General features: G+C 42.2%; 2 protein-coding genes across 3 annotated transcripts; one reads left to right on the top strand and one right to left on the bottom strand.

Annotated features, from left to right (window-relative positions):
- Positions 1–2,955: 2,955 nt before the first annotated feature.
- Positions 2,956–4,829, top strand: LOC118272040 (uncharacterized). Its single transcript, XM_035588341.2, has 2 exons — positions 2,956–3,874; positions 3,961–4,829. Exons 1-2 carry the CDS (start codon positions 3,197–3,199, stop codon positions 4,411–4,413), a joined length of 1,131 nt encoding a protein of 376 aa, XP_035444234.2. The 5' UTR covers positions 2,956–3,196; the 3' UTR covers positions 4,414–4,829.
- A 9,617-nt stretch (positions 4,830–14,446) lies between these two features.
- Positions 14,447–23,092, bottom strand: LOC118271862 (gliomedin). 2 transcript variants are annotated; one of them, XM_035588110.2, is made up of 3 exons: positions 22,443–23,092; positions 22,208–22,344; positions 14,447–15,536 (listed from the first exon to the last, which is right to left on the bottom strand). In XM_035588110.2, exons 1-3 carry the CDS (start codon positions 22,666–22,668, stop codon positions 14,994–14,996), a joined length of 906 nt encoding a protein of 301 aa, XP_035444003.2. In that variant the 5' UTR covers positions 22,669–23,092; the 3' UTR covers positions 14,447–14,993. The 2 variants fall into 2 exon arrangements, with proteins under 2 accessions (XP_035444003.2, XP_035444004.2); XM_035588111.2 differs by having other exon boundaries at positions 22,208–22,326; positions 22,443–23,085.
- Positions 23,093–24,856: the final 1,764 nt, after the last annotated feature.

Genomic DNA, 24,856 nt, shown 5'->3' with positions numbered 1-24,856 from the left:
TAATGGTTCCCACATTCATTCGTCTCACAGTGGTTGGCCGATCAGCTGTTGTGCAACGTACTGTGAGTTCCATTCCCGCGCGAGGCACGTCTTATGTATGATTTATTTATTGTAGTTATAGGTCCATTGAGATGTGATAATTACGTGAGTTCTATGTTTGTACACCCGCCACACGGGAGTAAATACGTTAGTAGTAATAGTTTTTTTTTTAAAGAGAAATATCAACGTCGGATCTCTCTTTCATTTCAATCCAGGGTGAAGCGAGAGGGAGTGGCTTACTATAAATAATAGATGTCACATAGTAATAATTATTATCTATGTAGGTATACATATAAGGCCTATGTATGTATGACTGGATAAAGGCCAGTAACTACAAACAGTTAGTTATCACCTAGTTAGTTCAGTGACAAACAAAACGTACCCGGTTACATCCAGTTATATCCAGTTACTTGTTTTTAACATCGGTTATATTATTATGTGATCATTAGTTAAGTCAACTTTATCACTTACTAGTTACTTCCGCGCGGTTTCACCCCCTCTGCTCGACTTCTATTGACAGTAGCGCGATGTTCTATAGCCTATAACCTTTCTCAATAAATGCACTATCCAACACAAAAAGGATTATTCAAACTGATTCAGTGGTTTAGGCGTAAAGAAGAGGCAGAGGCGTGAGTTACTTTCGTATTTATATAATTTTACACCAACTGCTATTTTTTGTTGAAGAGTTTGTTTGTTTATTTGTTTGTTTGAACGCGCTAATCTCCGCAACTACTGGTCCGATTTGAGAAATTATTTTTGTATTGGATAGTGCATTTATCGAGGTTATACGCTACGATCTATAGGTGCCGAGAGTAAATAAAAATAATAGAAATAAGAAAGTTAGTAAATTTGTCGCCACGTTTATTATTTACTTGAAATTTTACATACACATTACTAACTTGGTTGGTTAGTTTAGTCCTTACCAAATTATAATATTGATTAAATTGTAGTTATAAACCAAAGAGCTATGCAGAGCTGAACCCAATCATTTCGTGGTTTGAATAAATATTAAATTAATGAAAAATACAATCAAAACGATATTAAGAACATTTAGGAAACTTGTGATAACGAGCGTTGCGTTAATCTAACCGGTGCGAACCGGATCGCTATCGGTCAGGCGACATCACGGCAGATATCACGGCGTTGTGCTATCGGAGCATGGGCAGAGCGTGCATCTTTTGTTATTTCCAGCGCAAACAGGTGCCGTACTGAAATGTATGTTGGTATCATTACGATTGGTAGTCGTGAATAAGGTTGGTAGGATGATGACAATGTATGAAAATTACTTATTTAGTCCGTCAGTTAGAAAATGTTTTTTTTTATTTTGTCATAATATAAGATAACAATACTTAGGTAAAATTAATAAAGTTTAGCAATGAGAGCAAATAAGTCAGTTCTACGTATTAAACATAGCTAGAAGGGACGTCACGCAATATTTCAAATCGATATATCTTCGAAAATATTGATTTCCGTAAGTAAATGAAATACGTGTGTAATATTTTAAAATACTTATAACTGCAAGACGGACATTAAAATAAAAATTAGGCATCTACCCAATTACCTACTTTAACTTGACTCTAGTCATATTACAATCCCAAATAATATATAACAAAGTCGCTGCCCGCCGTCCGTGTGTCTGTATGCTTACATCTGTAAAATTATGTAACAAATTTTGATGGATGTTTTTATTTTTGTGATTCAAAATGAAGGTTTAAATATGTAAATATATAATAACTACGAATTGAACGTGTGCGAAGCCGCAGGCAAAAGCTAGTATGGAGTTCAATTCCAGAATCTTTTATCGACATGGTATTTTAAAAACATTAAGGTTTGTATCTAGTACACGCCGTTTAACAATCGGATTTGCGATCACTCGCCTATTGAGGTATAATATATTATAACTTTACATTTTTTATCATTACGACTTCAGTTTCGGCGTAGGTAGGCAAGGTGTGTATAATATAGATTTACAAGTCAAACCCATAAAACAAAATAATTATGACTTAAACATTTCAAGGCTAAGGGTCCAAGGTTCTCGGCTCGTGTTGGCACGTTTCACAAAACACATGTCTGGGCAAAAAATCCCCAAAACAGCAAGGTGTGGGCTGCAAGGGGCGCGGGTGCGGGTTCGAGCACCGGACGTGAACATTTAAATATTTCCTTCACGGTAGAGGAATAGAACGAATCAGCTGTTACTTGAATCCTTCAAGTTTGGTGTAATAATAACTTCATAACTTTATACTAGCACGCTTGTAATTACACGGAGGGATAGACAGAATAAAAACACAGCCGGCACGCCAAGATATCAATGTTTTTTTCCTTAAAGATTTGCAACTACAGTAGAACTCCAATTATCCGAATTAATGGGGACCGGGACCCATTCGGATAATCAAATATTCGGATAATCGGATTTTTTAAAAAAATTGCCATTGAAGAGAATAAAAGCTACGTTTTGATATTGCACTATTTTTTTATTGAATTAAATTGCGGGGGGAAGTCAGTGTATGCACAACGGCAAGTTAAGACAAGTCAAGTCAAGACTTGACGCGCAAACACTGGCTTCGCGGGGGGGGGAAGAATAATAGCGCACTTAGACTTTTTATGACAATGTTTGTGATTCGGATAATCGGCGATTCGGATAGTCGGAGTTCGGATAATTGGAGTTCTACTGTACATAGATGTATGTATCTGTTTATAAAAAAATAACCGGTTGATAAGTACGAGTATTCTTTAGTATAACGTCAAAAAAATTAATTCTCTAAACTCCGTTCTGCATGAAATTGCGAAAAATAACATTCATGATCGTCATTCGTCATCCTAAAAATACCATTTTGTATAGATTACTTACTGTACTTGTAATTGTACATTTGTGTAGTAAACAGGAGTACATGGTGTGTGTGTGTGTGTGTGTGTAGGAGATCCCCAGCGGAAGGCCGGCGCCGCATTCCGGGAATTACGGTCGCCGTTATGGGTTCCCTACGAAACGCTCGCTACAGCTGATCTACAGGGAAAATGAAATCGTCAGCTGTTCCCCGCAGGCACGCGAATGTAAAGAAAGTGGGTTATTGTTGCTAACTCGACGTACTTGTGCTGATAGTGAACATTTACTGTTACTGTACGTACAGATGCGAGTACATGCACAGCGCGCGTGGTATTAATGCGGATAACGTTACCGTGCACGGCTACCTGCCAGTTACCTGGTCAGCCTCAAATAATGCCCGCCCCGCAAAACAAAAGCGCGAGACAAAGCAAACTCGGTGTAAATCCACGGCGCGTTGTACGGAGCGCGCGCGGGGACGTGGCGGCCGCGCCACGCCGCCGCCAGTCAGGCGTGGGCACGCCGAGCGAGCAGACGGGTGAGCCACGCGCGCGCGCACTGCCGCCCCCCCGCCTCCCCGCACCGCCTTATCGCGAGTTGTCGCCGCCGAACCGCTACGCCGTCATCATGCGTGGGATAACCGCTCAGGAACTGACGCGGAACTCCATACTCCGCATCAACGAGAAGAAAACCATGCAGCTGCTGCACGAGTACAAGAAGGAGGACTGCTTGTGGAACTCCTCCATGGACGACTATCCCAATAAAGAAAAGCGTGTGCGAGCTGCGCAGAAAATAGCCAAGATTCTCAATATTAAAAACTTTGAAGGCCAACATGTTCTAATTAAAATAAAAAATCTTCGAAATTCTTATTCTCAAGAACTAAAGAAAATCAAAGAGAGCATAGACACGCTGGGGCCGGACTCTCCCGACCTGTACCGACCCAAGGTGCAGTGGTTCTCCCTGATGGACTCGTTCCTGCGGCCACACGTGCAGACATCCAAACTGCTGCCCAACCCAGTGAGTAGCTCGTGGTAAACTGTCCGTTGGATACATTAATTACTTTTTGTTGTTCATCTCATTAATGTTTGTATTTTTGTTAACAGACGGAGAGCAACACGTCCGTGGAGGTGTACCCCGATGTGAAGACGGAGTATTTCGAGATCGACGAGAGCGACGAGTGGAGCCAGCAGCAGGAGTCGGCGGCGGGCGCCAGCTACCAGTCCGAGGGGCACAGCGAGCCGGACGACCAGTCCAACGACTCGCAGTACCAGCAGGCCAAGCGGCGGCGCATGTCCTCCAGCGCGCCCAGCGAGAACATGAGCCAGCACCAGGTGTTCCTGCCGAGCAGCGTCAGCGCCGCGGCTCCCCGGCCGGACGACACGTACGACAACTTCGGCAAGTATGTGGCCTCGCTGCTGCGGGGGCTGCCGGCGCAGGACGCGCTCCGGGTGCAGCCCCGGATCATAGACATGATCGTCAACGTCGGGGTCAAGCAGGAGAGCGGCCAGATCACGGTGCACATCGACCGGGTCACCCCCAACGGGGAGGTGGACTAGCAGGCCAGGTACATTGAGCTGTAGGCCTGCGGGGCCGCAGACGTCTTCCTAATGTGACGAACTAGTTGTTTATACATTTTAAAAGTATTCTTACATGAATTAGTTGTAAGTATTTAGTATTGTTTACTAGTTAACTGGATAGTCTCGCTACACTAGGTTATAACTTGTTTCAAAGTATGTGTCTTTTAGAAATGTGGTGGTACATGGTTCCACAGTACATTAGTACCTGCTGAAACAAAATGTACCGTAATGTGTTAGTACTAAATTGGAAATGATATGATTGTACAAATATATAAGCTAGTTGGTTGTATGTCTATGTATATGTTGTGTATGTGTAAGCTAGATTATTCAATGATGACTTTGTAACTTATTGTTGTACTTGACATTCCGATAAGTAATAAAACAATTTAAAGTAATTTGATCGTATTATTGTATTTACTCAGTGGTGATATGAATCGAACCATTTCTCTTTATTGATGAACACTAGATAATGACAGATTTTTTTGTATAAGACATCCATAATTATGTGTTTAATAAACTTCGTTAAGTAAATGAAAAAAAAAATCTATATGAAATAAAAGCTTAAAATACGCATCCTACCTACACTGTAAATAGTCCGAGTTCAAAATATTACTTAACATCACACCTTTAATTTCCCAAAGGGGTCAGCAGAGGTGCACATTATATACAATGTAACACATCACTTATTACTAGGTCTGGGTTTGAATTACACATACATACAAAAAATAAATTACAATACATATTATATTATTTGTATTGACTCTCTTTTATTATTTCTGTTCATCGTACCCAACACCTCGTGGTATTTTATAAGCAGGGGCAAGGATAATTTTGGTGAGGATTTCGTCAGTTTCGATTTCAATGTGAATGTGAAATAAGTAACAACTTGAGATATATTTGTTAATGTTTAGTCTCCCGCTGTTAGGGTACACACAACAACAAACAAACAAGTATAATATAAGGACCAACGCAAGGCCAGGTAGCAATGCCCTTTTGATTCGCCATCTCACTCTTACACACTAGGTTTCTCCATCTTGCCTTTCACTCTTACATGTGACCATCGTCACGTAGGCTAGTCTAGCCAAGTTTTCCTCGAGTTAGACTGAGACTAGATTGTCACCTAGATTACTGTTCTAGATATTACGTCACAAGATTTTAAGTGTGAGGGAGCCATTTTTCGACACGAATGGGCTCGACTGGAGTAAATACCACGGCCTCACAGCGAGAAACAACGCTTGCGTTATGTTTCGTCGTATGAGTGAGGTTACTGGAGGTCTAATTACTCCCCTCCCCAATCCACGAATCCCTAAAAGCTTGCAACGCACTTGTAACGCCTCTGGTGTTTCGGGTGTCCATTGGCAGCGGCGATTGCTTACCATTAGGTGATCCATCTGCTCGTTTAACGGCTTATACCATAAACAATACAATAACATTAAGATCTTTCATTCTGTGTGGTGACGGTAGCCTAGAAAACACCACCCTTACTCTTCCCACGGGTATCAAAAGGGATTATTGTAAACTCCTCTTTTGTAGTAAAAACCCTATTGTCAAATAGGGAAACTTATTGAAGGACAAGAAATTGAACCTGTGCACTTTTACTTCGACACGACACAATAGCAGCGCCACGAGGTCCCTTCATCAAGCAGCGTGATGATCTAATGATACCTAATCACACCGGCAGCCATTGCACTTTATCATATTATCTGCTGTTTGTCCATAAAAACAGATCCGGAGCTGATTGGACGAACAATCAAATAGAATTAAATCCAACCTTTTGTTACACTGATTCGTATCTGCGGTCAAAGCGAGGTAATGTGTTTACCTACTTTATGTAACGAGCCATTAAATACTTAATCGTTATCAACCACCGCCATATCGTCTATCTAATTATATATTTGCTAATTGATGTTCAAAGATTTCATTTTAGGTAAAGTGGTCGCAAATATGGCTGCTAGGCAAGGAGGTCTCAATCCCGATGCGATTTTCAAAATGTTCAGTAAATATTGTGCCCGGTTCATGGTGAACCACTCATTAGTTGCAACCTACTTGAGACATACAATAATAACACTCAAGTTTATTTAACATTTATTTAAAGCAATACTTAGGACGTCTACACCAGTTGTAGCTTCAGGTACAAATGACAAGCATAGTGATGAAACACGGGCAACTTGATACAACACAGTTATTGCCTAATAATAGCTGAAACACAATGCACAAACAAACTGAGACAAGATCAGCATCTTGGCGACGATTATTTTCGCATTTTTCCTCAAGTTTACTATAAATAGATAAATAGGTAAAATTATGTAGTTTGTTCTCGTTGAGGTTAGGGCAACGATCGTCCTTAATGATAAATCTCCCTCGCATTGTAGATATTTTTAGCTTCGTATTAAATTATTCATGTTTATCTGATGCCGTAAACAGCAAGGATACTCCACAAACGTGTAATTATTTTAGTCCAGACACACGAATACACTTTCTTTCCTACATCACCTACATTTAAATACAAATAACAATAATTCCCAATTAGAAACGACCTTCGAATTTCAGTATATGCTAATTCCTAGACTATTAGGTATAATTAAGTACACAAAATGTGATAAACGACTTTTATAATCTACAGAATATATGACTCCGTGTCGAAAATACCATACTTATTATAAATGTTGAAAAATTGCAGAATCCGAGGAAAAAAATTAGAAAAAATCATCTCGTCCTGCCTCCTGTCGGTTGCCGTGCCGGTGCCGGTGCCGGTCCGTTTTTACTCAGATTTGTTGTAATGACCGGCTGTCGCCGACCGTCATCCCCCAAGTGCCCCAAACCCCACTTTTTCAATTATGAACAGGGCACAAATATTTCAACTCTGCGACTTTTTGTCTACATTTTTGGAGAGTTTCAACAATTATATTTTTGGAACAATCCCGACAATATGGCGAAACTGAAAGGACAGTAGCAGTTGTTTAATTTATCAGAATGAAAAGTGTATTCTCCCAAACGCCAGGACGATTGTTCGGCACCCGGCAGCCCTTACAAAGGCAGTTTTAATCAATCACGAGTGCTTTTAGTGAACTGCTTTATTTGCAAAGCAAACACCTCACCAGCGCGATCGACTTGTTCAAACATGGCAACCGAGTTATAAATAAATTCCAACTACAATGTCCACTTAGATACGATTTCATCCCTTTTCTGCTCCAAAAGTTTTTCAACAAGCATATTATGTACCTGTGTGCCGCGGGCTGTGCCCACTCCATCGCGAGTGGCGGAGTGTCCCCGCGGCCGGTGCGAGCCGACATGTCCCAACCCGTCCCGACTGGTCGCGACACTGGGGACGCGAGGCGGACCACTGTGTGACTACATGTCGCGCACAATACACAATACACGACATGTAGCTGAATTTTAAGGGAATTAATAAATCTGCAGTGAATAATGATGACAAATTGTGATCCCAAACTCAATTCAATTAATTACTCAAAAAGGACGAGCACATATTTAAACAAAACAGATGATGATGCAAGACTACAAGCGAATACAAATGTTCTCAGTAAAAAACAAAGTTAAACAATGAAAACAGCAAAAATATTCCAACACACATGTGTTTAGCTGACAATATAGGCCAAAAAAATCTGTCAAAGACAGAATAGATGATGATCATGTCATACCAAACAATGGGTAAGTAGTGTTGTACAAAGACGAAGCTTTCTTTTGTTTGTACGTATCAGTCACCTCCCGAAATACTCGCGATAATAATACCGCGCGAGGTGGCAGCACTGCAGCGCGCGGGGTGGGCCGTGGTAGTGCGCACGTACGCACTACTTGTAACTCGGTTAGTATAATTAGTAACTGCAAGCAATTCCTTGAACTTTATCAAACTGAAACTTTTAGTTGAGGAAAAAATTGTAAGATTTAAGACGAAAACATCAACACTGAACTAGCAAGAGTTATGAGAATTGATTGGGATGAACTAAGAAATATATCTTACACACTTCTTCATGGTTTCGTCGAAAGACTAGCATAGCATTACTGGAAAAGATTTTTAATTCTGTCTACCAGATCTATTACCATTTTAACTGCAGTTGGTTTTAAATCAAAAAATCTTGTTTCTTCTAGATATCGGCCTTAGTATCACTCAACGTCTGTATCTTCAGTAGTTTTCTGGGAATTGTTACACAACCTTTCTTCCTAATACATATTACTAAGTACATATATGTAGTGTACATAGCATGACATGTCTTCCTAATAATAAATATGATAGAGGCGTCCACAGCCGGTACCTACTCGTACGTCTGACATAACTTATCTGTTTGATCCCCTTATCAATGTTTTCTTTTCACGGATCTTACTGAGGCGTTTGACGTAATGTGTCATTTTAAGAAATTCTCAAACTCATTCCTTCTTACATTTCCTACATAGATATCCACTTATATCAGGGAATCGTAAAAACATTTATATGGTCGTGTTCACCGACTGTTAACTAAATGTTACTTAACGTGACGTAGCATCTTCTAAATCTAAACTAATCCCTCACTTGTATATTGTTAGGTGTCACATAGGTTCTTGAAAACCACAATGTCTTTAAATATCACCCAGCTTAGTTTGGGGATCCTTAAAATAACTAGACACTAATGGTGTTGGTGGACCTTTCTTTAATATAACATCTACCTTCGTTCACACGGAAATTTTCGATAATGTTTAAAATTCAGATCCAAATTAAAAATTCGGCAGAGTTACTAATATCAGTAGGTAGAAGTACTGCTTCAGTAGGAATCAAACTAATGTTCATCAGTTTTTGTTGAAATGACCCGGAGTCAAGGACCTGCAGTAATAAGTTTCACAAGGCATTTAGCAACATTGATTAATTAAGATCGACAGTCACGACATCTGGTGAAGTACCGCACACTAATGAGGATAACAACTCAATAACGATTTTTATCACATTCGGCCACATTTAGTACATCATTAATGAAATACTCTAAAAATAATAAAATGTAAATGAAGCTCTTTATTTCTTCGTACAGTATGAGACGTTGGCTTGTTCTCAAGATTACAGGCTGTAATGACGCACGTCAAGTGTCACCACGTGTTGGTGAAGTACGGCTGCGGCTGAGCTTACCCACTCGTACGGAGTATGCAACATGTGTCACCGCCACTCGCTGGAGTACCGCCGCAAATACTTTCCTTTATCTGCAAACATTCTCCTCGAGTATCGACGAGTGTATCGCCGCCTGTCAGGAACTCCTCGCCGCAGTCTGCGCAGACACCGTCCACACGATTACTTCAAAGTGACACGCTCGTAATTACTTTTTACCATCTACACTGTTCCAATGACCTCTCGCCTACTGCCACAATTTTCAGTAAACTTCTAGCTATTATCTATCCTATTGCAAAAGTAATAAGGCTGAAAGTTGTGTGAGAAAATGAGGACGTGTGTTGTTATAATTTATCGTGGTTGGGTGTACGTGACGTTAGCTCGAGCTCCGCACGAAAATATCAGCGGGAAACATGTTGTTTACTTCAGATTCACATCTTTTTAACCTTTCTCTAGTTGTACGGCGAGTGTTGCCATGTCGCTGCACAGATTAGATACGGCCAGTCGGACATGTTTCTAGAACATTCACGAATTATCTACAAGTTCTAGTCTTTATACTTTACATAGATAACGCGAGATCATAACAAGTTGTGCACAACGAATGCTATCTCAGTATTCAGTACAACATCGACTTGTTAACAAAGCACTTTGTACTGCCTCCTCGAACTATCGGTGTGATCCATCGGTGTTCACTGTACTGACATATACCAATGTTGTCAACTTGTCAATCATTTGTTGTCAAGAAAAAAAGCAACTAATTGCTGTATGAAAATGATTCCTACGAAATTCCCTGCTTACTGAAGTTTTTCATACATAGATGACATAACGGTAAAACGGGGTGAATAGATACAGGAATAGGGTGAATAGATGTTAGGACATTTTGCCAACATTTATTCACCCCGTTCCTGTATCTATTCACCCCGTTTTACGGTACCGGTGTAAATTAGCAATCATCCATTCGCGTACACAAATAATTGATCTTTGTAGCCGTAGTGTCTCCATCCGTCTATATTTAACAGTGAACAAGTTGAGCATTAGCACAGCGGCAGCGGGTGACGTCGGGGCCCGCGCGATGCTGCCAAGTACCACTCGTACCGCAGACATACTTCACGTACACCAAGATCGCTATAATTACCTATTTGATAATTACACACTTTAACACTTACCGGCAGATATGATGCTTTATATTATAAGTTTATAAGTGGTCTGGTTACCTCGTTCGATAGATTTCAATTACTGATGGAAACGTCTGGAGTTTATCTATAAGTCGTGGCAATCAGTCGTCTATCGTCAGCCAGTAATTAGCCCACTCACCTTCAAGCCTGTAATTAACAGAACTCTGTTATGATCCATCACCACTGCAGCTCATGGTGTCGTCAGTGCCCAGAATGGCTTTACCCAACTAATTTTATAACAATGACACAATCTCTGGTATAACTAAGGAGCTTAAAAGATTAGTAAAGCCACGAGCACGGTTTAAACCGATGGTAATATAATTTTGCGTAACCACCACGTAGTTAAGCAAATTGTGTAGTTTTACATCCACAGTGCTCGTAGGGCTTCGGAAACTGCTGACACCGCTGGAATTAAATCCGCTTGCAATTATGTGAGCCTGGTACCTCGAGAGCGGAGTCCGGTCTCGTGGGCGGTGAGCACGAACTAGTTATATAGGTAAAGCAGTATAATAATGTTGTTTACACACATACAAGTAGTGACAGTCGCGGCGACGCTACACCAGCGAGTTATTGATATTCATTGCAGCGATCACGAACCACGCTATGTGCAGCATACGAAATGTTCCACTTTATCAAGTATTGGAAATCAACCGATGGAGATAGTCACAGAGGGCACAGAGGGCGCCGAATGTTGCGAGGTGGTGGTTGCTCTACAGGAACTATACAAGGCCAGGCCAGGCCAATGGTGTGTGGTGCCTGCACCTGTACAGCATGCCATTGTATCCTGGTGCTGCTATCGCCAGCTGTTTGTCACCCTTCAGCCATGTTATCACAGATTATCCATTACCTAAGACTATCTTTATCCTGATATAAACGAATAACAAAAACAAAGGCGTTGACGTCTGGCTTCGATAACTCGAGGTCGTACTTTATCTGATAGCATGATGTATGGGAAAACCACCATTATGACTGACGGTACAAGGTTGAATGTCGTTCGGTGGGATGGCACGTACTTGATTGTATAGATATGTGTAGCGCTGAAACTTACGTAAAGTGTATATTTAGCTACAGGCGACAATGTGTCTGGTGAGGCGGGTGTGGGATGCCAGCTAGCGTGTTTCTACTGCACATGTTCGGCTGTGTATGTACGTACTTATATATATGTATGTATGTACCAAATACTGTAGGACGAAGTAATTACTCCGCAATGAACGGAAGATTTTCATTTGATGTCTGTTGTTACAGTGTAGGTATCTTAAATTACATGCAATTATAATAATTCCACTTCATTGCCTCAATGACTGCGCGGTTGCTAGCCTGCACATGTGGCGAGAACATGTTCAGCTGAGGCTATATTCATACATGATGTGATATGATTTAGTTGCTATTTATTAGACCATGTTTCAGTTTGTCCATCACATGTCACTCTTTGAACCTCTAATGACCTCTCGAGGAGTGACGTCGAGTGTTTGAACATTTTTTTATCAAACTACTAGTGTATAGTTCTGAAGACAGTGTGCTGAAGGTTATCATCACAGATGATGGGTCATGTCATTTCATGATTCACGTTTATATTGTATTGCAGTGTTTCCCCCAGTCATTTTACTCGTAAAACTGCTATCAGTACTTGCTAAATTACTTTGCATTAAAAGACTGTATAGTACCTATTTCCAGTGGATTATTATTTAAATGTACCTAATGTGTTAGACCGGATCCAGTGAAGTGGTTGTATGTACTTATTTCCTAAAGCAACAGTTCACCGTTTCCTCGTATAAAATAAATGTTCCATTGAGGAAAAATAAGCGCGAAGTAATTCATTGACTGATGCAATTTCATGAAAGTATGTGTTCGAGCCACGTCGGGTGATGCAACATAGCTGCCGGTTCGTACGTACTCTGTGGAGGAAGTGACTGCTGGTAACCAAGTTGCAAGGTAATCATACACTCGGTGCTGCCTGCACTGCCGGGACACTGGTTTGGGTTCACATTACAAGAGAGTTGAAGGAATACATTTTATTTGGAAACCTTTTCTCGTAGCATGACGCTACTAGACATGAGCTTATGTTGTTTAGATCTGCTTTATTTATTTGTAATTCGGCCATTACAGATTCATGATCCCTACATACAAACAGGATGGGCACACTCGTGTACCTGTACCTAGATACAATAGTAGGTCCTCAGTGGAACGTCATGTGCCTGGCAACTAGCGGGCGAGTCCATTGCCCACATCAGTACGCATGCGCGGGATGATAAGCCACTGCCACACCCACTTGGCAACGATACGTAATATATTTATTAGCTCCGCGCAAACAATTTACTTTCAGATAATTTATGCTAGAATCATGAAATACGTGAACTCATTCACATTCGGCTTTGTTTCAGGCGCTTGTGACTCACCGGACTGAATTATACCGGGGTCAGGCAGAGCGGCCGGGTCACTTTGTGTAAATAAGTAACAAACGAAGCGATATTTTCGTATTCATTGAACACAACAATGTACCTCTACAGTATACCTACACTATGTGAGGTGCGATAATGATATGTAACACGGGGTACATAGGTATGTGCCTCCAAACTTTGTCAACTATTAAGTAGTGAACAACAAGAACGCTCCATACATATAGAAGTGTCACTGCTCGCGCCTGGCCGCGGCCGGCGCAACATTTGTCATCCGCGAACAATTGTAGACGCTGGCAACATCCAACATACACATCCAACATACTATCTGCAAACAAGACACGTTGCAGCGATTGAATTGGAAAATGATTCAACCAGCACCTCGCTGTGGACAAAAATTTCTTGTAACCGAAGCCAATTAAATGCAAATGCATTGCTAGATTGCACGCGAAATACACACACACACACACGCACTACATGACGTAGGTGGCGTGATGCACCTCACCAAGCTGCTGCTCTCGTCGAACCAGTACCGACATGCTCAGCATACAACGCTCGGCAGCTTCACAGCAACCGAGTCGCCTGCAGTCCACGCCCGGCGATGTACGCGTCACACCAAGATACTGCACTACACTGGAGTTAAAACAAACAGAACCATCTTTGAAGTAAATGTAGATGAGTTCGATTTACATCGGAGGCTCAGTGGGAGGGTGCGGGCCGGAGGGAGCGGTGAGGCAGCAATGGAGAGTGAAGTCAGTGTCAGAGTGGCTGCGTGTGCGCAGGCACGTACTCAGGCTGCTCTAAATAATTGATTGATAGATGTAAAAACTAATGGAAACACGTAAAGCGAGCACAATGTACTTGTTTCTATGTAGTTGGCGATACATGTGTAATGTGTCGACTTCTTTTATTCATTACACAAATATTAGGTGCAGTTCGAGGAACTGTGTTTTCCTATTACTTTTTACTGTTTTAGTTATTGTACATATTTTATTCACACGATCCCACTAATACGTATGTATGTAGGTGTAATTACATCCCCTTAACCCGTATGTGCCCTCACAAAGTCTTTATAATTAGAATGGGTCCCGACTGCTTAAATTTTACGATTACTTTCTTGTTTTAGGGTTTTTTCATTTTAATATTATAAAGAAACGCAGTCGGGTTTTTTAGTTTTTTAAATTACTTTTTTTATCTGGTAAATAATTTCGATTCGTCAAATGTATCGGCATTCGGCTGCACTCGTATTGTTCTTGAAGAAAATAACGATGTAAGTAGTGATTATTTTAAAACATGAACTCGAAAATCAAATCAAGTTAGCGAGGAAAGCTAGAAACAGAATTAAAATAAACAGGTTTCCAATAATGTTTGTGTAATCAAGAAGTTAATATAATTAACTTGCAGACAGTAACAGTTACAATCCAACAAAACATACTAATCAACATACATTAACATACTTATACAAAGAAACTATTCTTACAAAAATATAAGTTTTCTGATCAGTCTATAAATACACGATGCCCGTCTCCACCAACCTGGTACGTGGTACTTACTTAGATATAGTTTAAGTAACTCGTAGTTAGGATATAGTGTAGTTAGTGAAAGCGGCCATTAGTGTCACAGCACTGGTGGTCAACAAGTAGCTACACAGCGTAAACGCTGGTCGTACAGAACAGAATAGAATAGAACAGGACGAAATAAAATAGGACAGAACAGCATCAGAGCATAGAATATCAGAGGAACAGAATAGAATACAACGGAATGAAAGATATTTACAAAAAGGGTTAAGCAATAGAAGATCGTCATTGCCGCATGTGAAACAGACTTTTCTATTCTGTTCGACCAGAATGTGTGCCACATTGCTACTACAGACACAGGACACAGCGCAGGTACCACAAGTATTCACTTCGCCTCGAAGACGAGCGGGTTCTCCTCGGGGCCCGTGAGCAGCACGGTGTACTGCCCCCCGCTGTACAGCCGCATCTCCTGCTCGAACAGGATGTTGTTGATGGCCTGCTTGATCATGCTCTGCGTGCGCTCGTCGTGCTTCCGCAGAGACATCGCGATGTACTCTCCGAAGCTGTCGCACTCGTCTTTCTTCCGCGACAGTTCTGACTTCTTCAACAGCTTCAGAGTCTCTACGAGCTTGTCGTCCAGGGAGTCGTGGTCTGTCGGTAGCTTCCGTTTCATGGGCTGTGCTAGTTTGCTACTCGTGCACGATCTGGGTGGGCCTCGTCTCCTCGGCTGCGCGGGCGGCGAGGGCGGCGAGGGCGGCGAGGGTGGTGAAGGCGGCGAGGGCGGCGAGGGTGGTGCCTGTATTTGTACCACGGGCTCGTTATATGTCTTCGAGGTGCTCGCTTTCTCATCTGCTTCTACTCCTGCTGCTTCTTCGTTATCATCCGACGACTCGTCTGATTCCGACTCCGTGCCATCATTTGAAAAGGCCTGCGAAAGATAACCAGGACTTTAATGTTTTTGTTGTACGTATGCTAGTGCTAGAAACTACAGGAAACATACAGGGACCCGCGGCGACATAGACGAGGAAACGTGTCATGTGCAAACATCATCACATTATATCGATGTATTCACTTGTTTACTCAGGATTGTGGTCGGCTGACCCACTTACTACAAATATCCATCGAGTAATACTATTAGCGAATCAAATTAATATGTAATTAGCCGCATGGTACAATATATATAACACGCGGTATTTATTTACACACCGAATGGAACCTAATTAAATAACTAACCTAACGAATTAAAACCGCGTACCGTCCAGGATAAAGTTAACCTTGATACATGTAGATAAGGATTTATTTTGAGTGGACTATAGACGTAGGTAGATATATACATCCAAAGTTTATGTTCTTAATTCCATAATATAATCAGTAGGATACTGATAATGTATCAAAGTTTTCCGCAAATCTGAGTAATATTTATAAGTACCTACCCACCGATATAGCAGTATTATGATCTATTTACGGCAAATTCCATGTTGCTGTTATTAAAAAACAAAGTTATCAGGAAATATCAAGAAAATAGATTTTTTTATATCATGAACGATGACAACAGAGGTTGGCTGCTATCAATAATACTGTCAAACAAATTATACACAAGTATTGATATTTAAAGCTTTTTTAATGCAGCGGTCGTTGTCGTTCTCCGCGAGTGTTTTGGAGAAAATATCAAGTCGAGGGTAATTAATTTTAATAACGCTGCAGCCGAGGGGGGAAGTTCATTTCATTCAGCGCCAACTAAACCATGGCCAGGAAGAATACTCCGAGCCAATGAAATATTTCCATCGCTCGACAACAGCACAATCCTCGAACGTACATCAGTGTGGTGCGCACCATGTTCTAGCTGTGTTGCGTGTGCGAAGCATTTAAAGCAATATTACATTGTTACTAAGTAGTCAGATAATTAATAACTCGTTGCCCTGCTGTAAGACGGGTACGTGGACAAACACAGCGCTCCATGACTCGGAACCACAATAATTGTGTCGGTACATCTACAAGTAAATAGTTGCTGCGATGGGGAATCCGTTACACGTTGTGCGTGTTACGTATGCAGTCGGCAGCATTACAGTTTTGGTATTTAATAAATATGTAGTATGGTTAAAATGGCTGAATAATAATAGCTTAGGTCGGACCAGGACTCGTACTTAGTGGAGGGCTCCCTGTAGAGGGGGTGCGCCTTGCACCACAGCTCCCTGCGCTGCCGGTACTCGTGCAGCAGCCGCACCATGGCGGAGGCCGACCACTCCAGGCGCTCCTCCATCGCGCCTCTCGCTCGCCCGCAATGTCAAGGTCGCACGTCGATACCGCGCCCCCCGCCCCGCGCCCCGCGCACACACTCACACCGAACTAGCGCGCCGCCCGGTGCCGCGCGACTTGTTTCACAAAACAGCTCCAATATGATAGAAACCAGCACAGGTTCGCTCGGCCGCGGCCGAGGTAATGTGTGGCCGTTACTGCCTATACATAAGGTTACGTATCAACATGACCTTTTTAACCATTTCTATTTACTCATTAAAGACCTAGGGTATAAACATTAGCCTAACTATTGTTGCTCTAGTATAGCGAGCCGGCGGTCATACAGTACAACACACTAAAGGTAACTAGGTATTATGTCATTAAAGCGATCGCTAGTCAACCGGAACTAATGCGTTTGTAACGAACTATGTATGTGCTGTGTACCAGGCTTCTCAGTTGTATGACAAACAAACAACATGTACATACAAACAAATGTAACTTAACAATACACTTTAATATCTGAAAACTTTAGGCCATTTATTTTACGTTAATTCCCAGCACAAGAACTCCTGTTAGGTTGGTGTACACTCGGCACTCGGCACAGTTCCCCGCTGCTTGCTTTACGAGCGTCGTCCGGCGCGCGGCGCGGCATCAGTATCGTTGTGCCGACCCCTCGTAAAATTTACTACAATAGTTGATCTCCTTTATACAATTTAAAACAAAATTCCCAAATAAAACCTTCAGTACTTGTGTAACAAAGAAGCCGACCATAAAACTTGGTCCATTTACGGAGACCTGTAACGGGGCTATAAATCTTTAAGTTGGGAGTTCTGATTACGCTAGGCTGCTGGCGGCCAGCGTAAGTTGAGCTCCGCTGTGGCTCCGCAGCTGCTGTGCGTGCCGGGGCCCGGCTGTTGCGGGGGTCTAGCTGGCTGGTCGAGTGTTCTCATTCAGCCGAGAGGCGCGTTGCGCGGCGCGCGGGGGGGGGGAGGGTGTGAGGGCGAGAGTTCTCCACTCGAAGCGTTTTGTTGTCGGAGGGCAGGTCGTCGTGATTAAATTAATGAAATTCTATTTCTCCGAGGACACTGTTAATTTTATCGTTATTTATGTTTGCACATAAATCCCGATTACTTTGTGTGGAATTAAATGCAACTTCTCCTCCATCATCGTTTTATCTGGTTACCGGTTAAATGGGCGACGCCGGGGGGCGCGGCGGTACTACATATAGATGCATAAATAATAATGTGCATGTACACACGTACTATAGGTACTCGTTAGATGTATAGTAGGTTGGTAAATAATACTTAGTTTAATACATACTTGCAACTTGTTGCAACTCTTGAAACACCCAGCAGCTCGGTACTAGTACACAAACCACGGACAATGAGATCAATCGGAACACAAATCTTGCGGAAAATATTTTATATCACGACCTTATGTACTGTACTATACAGGGTGTTGGGGAATGAATTTATTTTTATCTTACTTGGGTGCACCGTCGAGCGGAGCGTGGGGTACCGGGGCTGGGGCCGGGCCGGGCCGGGCCGGGCCGGGGCGGCTGCGGATTTCCGAGCCATTGTCCAAAACTGTCGTAACTTAAAAACAATATGGGAGAAAACGAAAGATTATGCCAAATTCCTAGTGTTGCACCACGATATCGATGTTTTCTAACTTATCGATACAATTCTGGCAACGTAGTGTTTCGTTTGAGTAGGCCACTAGGCATGTGTACGTTTAATTAATTTTAGGAAACAAATACTGACGCACGTAGCAATATACGGTGACAATCAGTTAGTGGACGTTGTCCACAGGTGGGCCGCGGGCGCAGGTGCGTGGAACTGTTTGGGGTGGCAATATTTGCATAATTGGTTATACAACAGCCAACTAATTTAGTTAGCACGCAACGCGACACCCCGCCATTGTTCCTCCATTTTATGGGAATGTTGTGTGAATATGGGCCATTCCTGCATTATATTATCCACCCAGATGTGAGGCTTATTAAATTAGTAACAAAATTACGTCTGTTCTCACTTTGTACACAACTAATGAACTAAGGTAGGTACTATGCCACGTCTGAAGTCACACATAACCGATCGGATGTTTTATGTTTTTTACGCATAATATCGTTTATAAAAAAGTATTTAGTATCAGTTTGGTAGCCATTAATTGTATTGTTATCTATCTCAGATTATGTACTAACTGCCGCACTCAGAGTCATTTAATGGTTACTTGAACTATTCCTTACTAACGATTTTGTATCGAAAACAATTGCTAAGGAAAGACTGGGTTAAGTTACCATTAAATGGCTCTGAGTATGGCAGTTAGTTTAGATTCTCGGTGTTTCTCAAGATATAAGTGTGCCTCATGTATCGCCGCTCCGCCTACACAAACAAAGGTTTGAGCGTGTTGTCTTGTTTTTATATTCTATGCTTTCGCGAAGCATTTTATAATGGCGTACCTCAGCGTTTTACTTGCTGTATCATACTAATTTATAATATTAATTAATTGGAACATCGATGTACGCTATTATCCACTTATGTTCATCCATCTTATGTTGCACAAAATTCCCCCAATATTATTCGTCACTACACTATCGATATTCTCACTCGAGGTATCGACAGCCGAACGATCGTGGATGCGCGACTTATCGTGAAGCCAGAGATTATTCGATGGGGCTCGATCCCTGCCTATCTCCGCTCCCAGCCAACAATGAGACGCATTTGTGACGTAAAATTTACGAGCCTCTTTTACGAGTGCAAAATAGGTGGGACCATTTTACGACCCACCCTGTATAATAAGGGAGCGCTGCAGTATACGCAACGTTCTCAGATAAACGTTTTGTCTGCTCTCTGAGTTACGGCGCGAGATCTATGAGAGAGGATTACCAGCAGTGCATGTGATCACACAATATTGTGCTGCTATAAAATATCACTGTGTGACGTCACTCGAGCCACGCCCCCAGCCGCCACAGTGTCGAAGTACTGCTTGCATACAAAGTCACAAACTCTGTCCTCGTTTGTTTCCGCTTGGGATCGCTTTGTTTAAAGTAGCTGTCAGCTCGAGCTCATTAACAATCACAAGCTCTCGTCCGCAATAGAATAAAATCGCCTACTTAGCAATAATATAATCAGTAATCAAATGACACCGGTCTCATACTAAGTAACAAAACTAACAGATCTGTGTCCGTACATAAATTGCGTGTAGTTTCACTAATCCCCTTTGTCAGCATTGTATCGCTGCTCCTATTCTAGCATATACTGTAAAAAAACTAAATTATAGTAGGCGTAGTATAGAAGGCATTCGATAAGAGCAAGTATTACATTGCCGGAGCCGATGGGGGCTCGGCAGTCAGCAGTCGGCAGTCGGCAGTCGGGTTATTACGACAATTGTAGCCTGACAGGGAGCCGCACTCCGCACTCATTTCGGAGCATTCGTTTATTACCGCCATCAGCCAATGACGTGATGAATTTGTATGGCAAGTGGGAGCCCGTTACTGGGCAACTTTATTACACCGATATGTATTCATTTATTAATCTCACTCGATATGAAGCGCTATCTATTCCGGTTTATTCCACGGGAGCCGACGGAGCAGCTAAGCTACTAGTAACATAAGCTCTGTAGGGGGCGACTTGTATTCGAATTCGCTACAGTCGTTCGGCGGCGATAAAAATATAATAGCGTGCATTGACGTTGGTTGCATCCCCTCGCGAGCGTCGACGTCACATATCAATCACAAATCCAGTTATTTACGACAGCCATAAAGTGGACAAAAAGCTCCAAATGTACATTAGCAGTACAGCAACAATGCAGCGGCTGGGATCGAACACAATACCTCGCGGTAATAATATTTAATTATATGCTGCGGCAACAAAGAGTTGTCGACCCTGTGTGTGTGTGTCGCTTCAAATGCAGTGTGTGTACGTGTACATAATGTACAAAATGTAATAACTTATTGCATCGCTTGCACTAACTTAAAACCAAGTTGTATTACGTTACAGCTGCAGTCTCCAACGACCAAATTCTGTCAGGTCTAAGCTTTGCCTAAACATATTTCATTCATTTTGACTCCAATTTCCATTGACGGTCGGTTCAATATTATAGTAAAGTTTTCTTGACTGCCTCGTTGGTCGAGTGGTCGCAAGTGCGACTGCCGAACAAGGGGTCTCGGGTTCGGGTTATTGCTGGGCTTTTTTCGGATTTTCGAAAATTTCTCAGTAGTAGCACGGAGTCTGGAATTGTGTCCAGGATATGGCAATAGGCTCACCCCCTATTACATGGGACTTATAACAAAAATGGTGAAAAGTGGGTGTACATTGTATAGCGGCATTACGTGTCGTAATGTGCACCTCTGCCTACCCCTTCGGGGATAAAAGGCGTGAAGTTATGTGTGTGTATGTTATGTGTAAAGTTTTCTTGAATATAAACCTGAAGACTATGAAGGCCCAGTGATTATATAACTATTACAGAATAAATAGCCAGATCGATCTAAAACTAAGTACTCTGCTTACTGTATAGGTACACAGTACATACGTAGGTAGGTAGGTGGGTACCGTATAGTTGTTATTGTTATTTTTTCTCCACATAACTGACGAGTAAGTGGTGTGGAGAGATAACAGCCCGCGGTGCGGCAGTTCATTAAGTGTTAATACGACTTCACAAGGCGCGGGTACTTCGCACTGTAACGTACAGTTCTATGGCAAATACAAACTTGACACGCACACAGTCACACAATGCTTTTGTTTTAACGAGATTCCCTAGATAGTGGTAAGTCCAATAATCAGCTAGTATGTAAATATTGTTGAGACGATAGATGCGAGGATAGCACAGTAAGTCAACATGCAGCTGCGGTCAGCAGGCGTGTGCTCACAGGCACATGACTGACTCGTTTGCAAATTTTACTAATACATAGGATTGCCTGGAATGTATTCCAAGAGTGTTGTTTATCGATTGGTGAAATATCTGTGAGTACTCAAGACAAAATCGCAATGTGCGAGTCATCACAAACAGTTAATGGGTGGGATACACAGTTTTAAAACTTGACAGACAGAAAGATTATGGTTTAGAAATTAATTTGCCCCCTAAATTATTGAAATGTACTTTGCGGTGCTCTGGTGCCAAACTACGTTTTTCCCAAAAAGCTGTGTCGACATACATTGTAGAAAACCGTGTGTACTTTAATCTTGTACTCAACGTTGTTCTTGTAAAATGGAAAAGAGATATTGTACAAAACTCATATTTTTCCAAGATGGCGGCGTGAGCGGCGGACGTACGAGGATGCAAAATGGAAATTGATAAAAGCCCATCAAAATCCACAAAACTGTGCAACTTGATTGATGCAACGTTTGTGGGGCAAGTAATACATACCGCCAGCGGCGTACCAGAAGCGCCACTCTCGTCGCCGTCTCCGTCATCGCCGTCGTCGTTCATAAACTGAAATGCTTTGTATGCAAACCACCTGGACTTGTAGTGCAGCAATTTGTCGCCTGCAACCACATACACACCTACTTATTATTCAACATAATTTTATTAACAACATATATAAAATATTATGACAACAATGATAAATGATATGTTAGTAAGTAGTTCAGTAGGGACTCACCTGATTTAAGGCTTACGTTTTCTCGACATTTCTCGCGCCTGTATGTACTCGCCAGGTTCTTTAACTTACACTTTAATACGGACTTGGGAATGTCAAACTTCTTGGCTATTTCGTCCCATAGTTGTTCACGTATTTTTTTGTTATAATATTGTTTACACGTGCGATCCCACAGCTCTCTGTGAGAGCCGTATATTTTAATCAAACGAATGGCGTTCTTGTTATTCATTTTGCCGGTAGAACAAACAATACGCGCGCGGCAACAAGCGGCGCGCGGCAGCGACGCTCGCGCCAGACTGACACCACGCGGCCGGTGCGCGCGGCACGCCGCGAGCGGCAGCCCAACCGGCTGCCACGCAACGTGGGTCGGGTTCGATTCCCGCACGGAGCAACTCTTTATATGATTTACAATTTGTTGTTTCGGGTCTGGGTATCATGTGTATGTAAACTTGTATGTTTGTAAACGCACCCACAACACGGGAGAAAATCCAAAGGGGGTAACTTTAAAAAATAAATAGACATGAATTCGAGGACCAAAACGGGCAAAACTCGTTGATCTTGTGCCACCTTCCTTTTATCGTCTCAAATTGTCATATAATCGGATGGAGGGAGTGACGTCATCGAGTGTAAGTTGTTGTCTGTGATGAGCACGGCCTTCGTGCCCTGCAACTCCTGCAAGGTGCAAGCTTTATGTGAAAAGGACTTCTTCGATGGCGGAGAAGAGATTTGGACATAGCGCATCACCGTGGTTCACTTATATTGCAAGAATTGGCCGCAGAAGAGATTTTGCAGATAATTAACTACTTACGTTACGAAATGTGAAGGAATTATTGTTGCGTCCTACACGGTATCACATTCGGTTACATAACTGTCGTTTTCAATAATGTAATCAGTTATTTGTTCGTAAGTCGAGTAAGGCTTCACATCAGCCACGGCGCGCCGTGTCTCGCCCGGATCACACTGCACACGCCGGCTTCCCTGCATTTATGCATTTTGCGCATTTTAATGCTTCTTAATTATATAGACAACGCTGTGTAAGCCCATTTAGCTGTCTAATAAGTCTTCCTTCAGTTTAAACTGACTGGTAACTAGATTTTACGGTATTGTAGGCGTGTGTCGAGGCTAAACATATGTCAACCATAATATACTTGCTAATGTTATCCTTTGCAGAAGCGATGTAATAGTTGTGGCGACAAATGACAAGGTACGAGCGACTGTTGGGCAGAAAGCCCGCCAGCTCCTCCTGCACCTCCTCCAGGAGGATCCTCCTTGTCTTAGGACACTTTACTCACGGTTCCCTTATCAGAAATATTAATGGCAAATATTGTAAAATTGTAATGAACTAATATTTTGCAGCTCAAAGTTATAAACTGTAAACGTTTCCAAGTCTCGAGCTTGGAGAGATGTGGTTACGTAAGCTGAATAAGTTTCCTATCGGAGGTCTGACTAAACTAAACTACACTCGCGAGCAACCAAATCGACTCAACCTACATGTGCGCATTCGTAGATGTTTTCTTAAAAAAATACTGAATTGTTTTTATATACCGATATACCATTAGAAAGCTTACAACTTCAGCTTTAAATTGGTACCATTATTATAAAAATTGTATCAGCACTTTTTAAAATATTTAACTTAATTCAGCGGACAAGAGTATTTGCTCACTACGACACCAACAAGTTATAACACAAACTACCCCTATAAAAGCTCCACATTAAGGTTAACTTTATCTGTGGCTTATCGAAAGTTGATCATACACATCTCCGTAAAAACGCCTCATTTTATTTCCAAAAAATATGGATACGACACCAGAAGAAGCCGCTCAACTCGTTGCTCCACTGGAACAAGGACTTAGTCAGCGAAGAGTTGCTGCTGCGCTGAGTTTGAGCCAATCTGCAGTATCAATAGTGTACAGAAGGTATCAAGATACTGGTGCCTTCAATCGAAGACCAAGAATAAGCCGCCACCGGTCCACCCCGGAGAGAGACGACCGTTTTATTATTTCAACTTCACTACGAAATCGTCACTTGACCGGTGTCGATGTTCAACAGGAACTCAGAAGAGTTCGAGGAGTGACTGTCAGCGAGTGGACAGTACGAAGACGGTTGAAGGAAGCCAACCTCACCCCTAAACGGCCTGCCACAGGCCCGAAATTGACGATACGCCACCGGCAAGCGCGCCTTCAATTTGCCCGAGAACAACTCGATTGGAGCATGGACCAATGGAAGCCAGTCTTATTTACTGACGAATGCAGAATGTGTCTGCACGGCACAAGTGTTCAATTGGATTCATGTCCGGGCTAAGCGCTGGCCAGTCCATTGTTCGTATTCCGCTGGCCAGTTCATTGTTACATCAAGGTGTTCTCGGGCAAATTGAAGGCGCGCTTGCCGGTGGCGTGTCGTCAATTTCGGGCCTGTGG

This window comes from Spodoptera frugiperda, chromosome 5 (genome assembly GCF_023101765.2).
Source record: "Spodoptera frugiperda isolate SF20-4 chromosome 5, AGI-APGP_CSIRO_Sfru_2.0, whole genome shotgun sequence".
NCBI lineage: Eukaryota > Metazoa > Arthropoda > Insecta > Lepidoptera > Noctuidae > Spodoptera > Spodoptera frugiperda.
The sequence above is the reverse complement of the archived record's forward strand: the minus strand, read 5'-3'. Positions and strand labels throughout refer to the sequence as shown.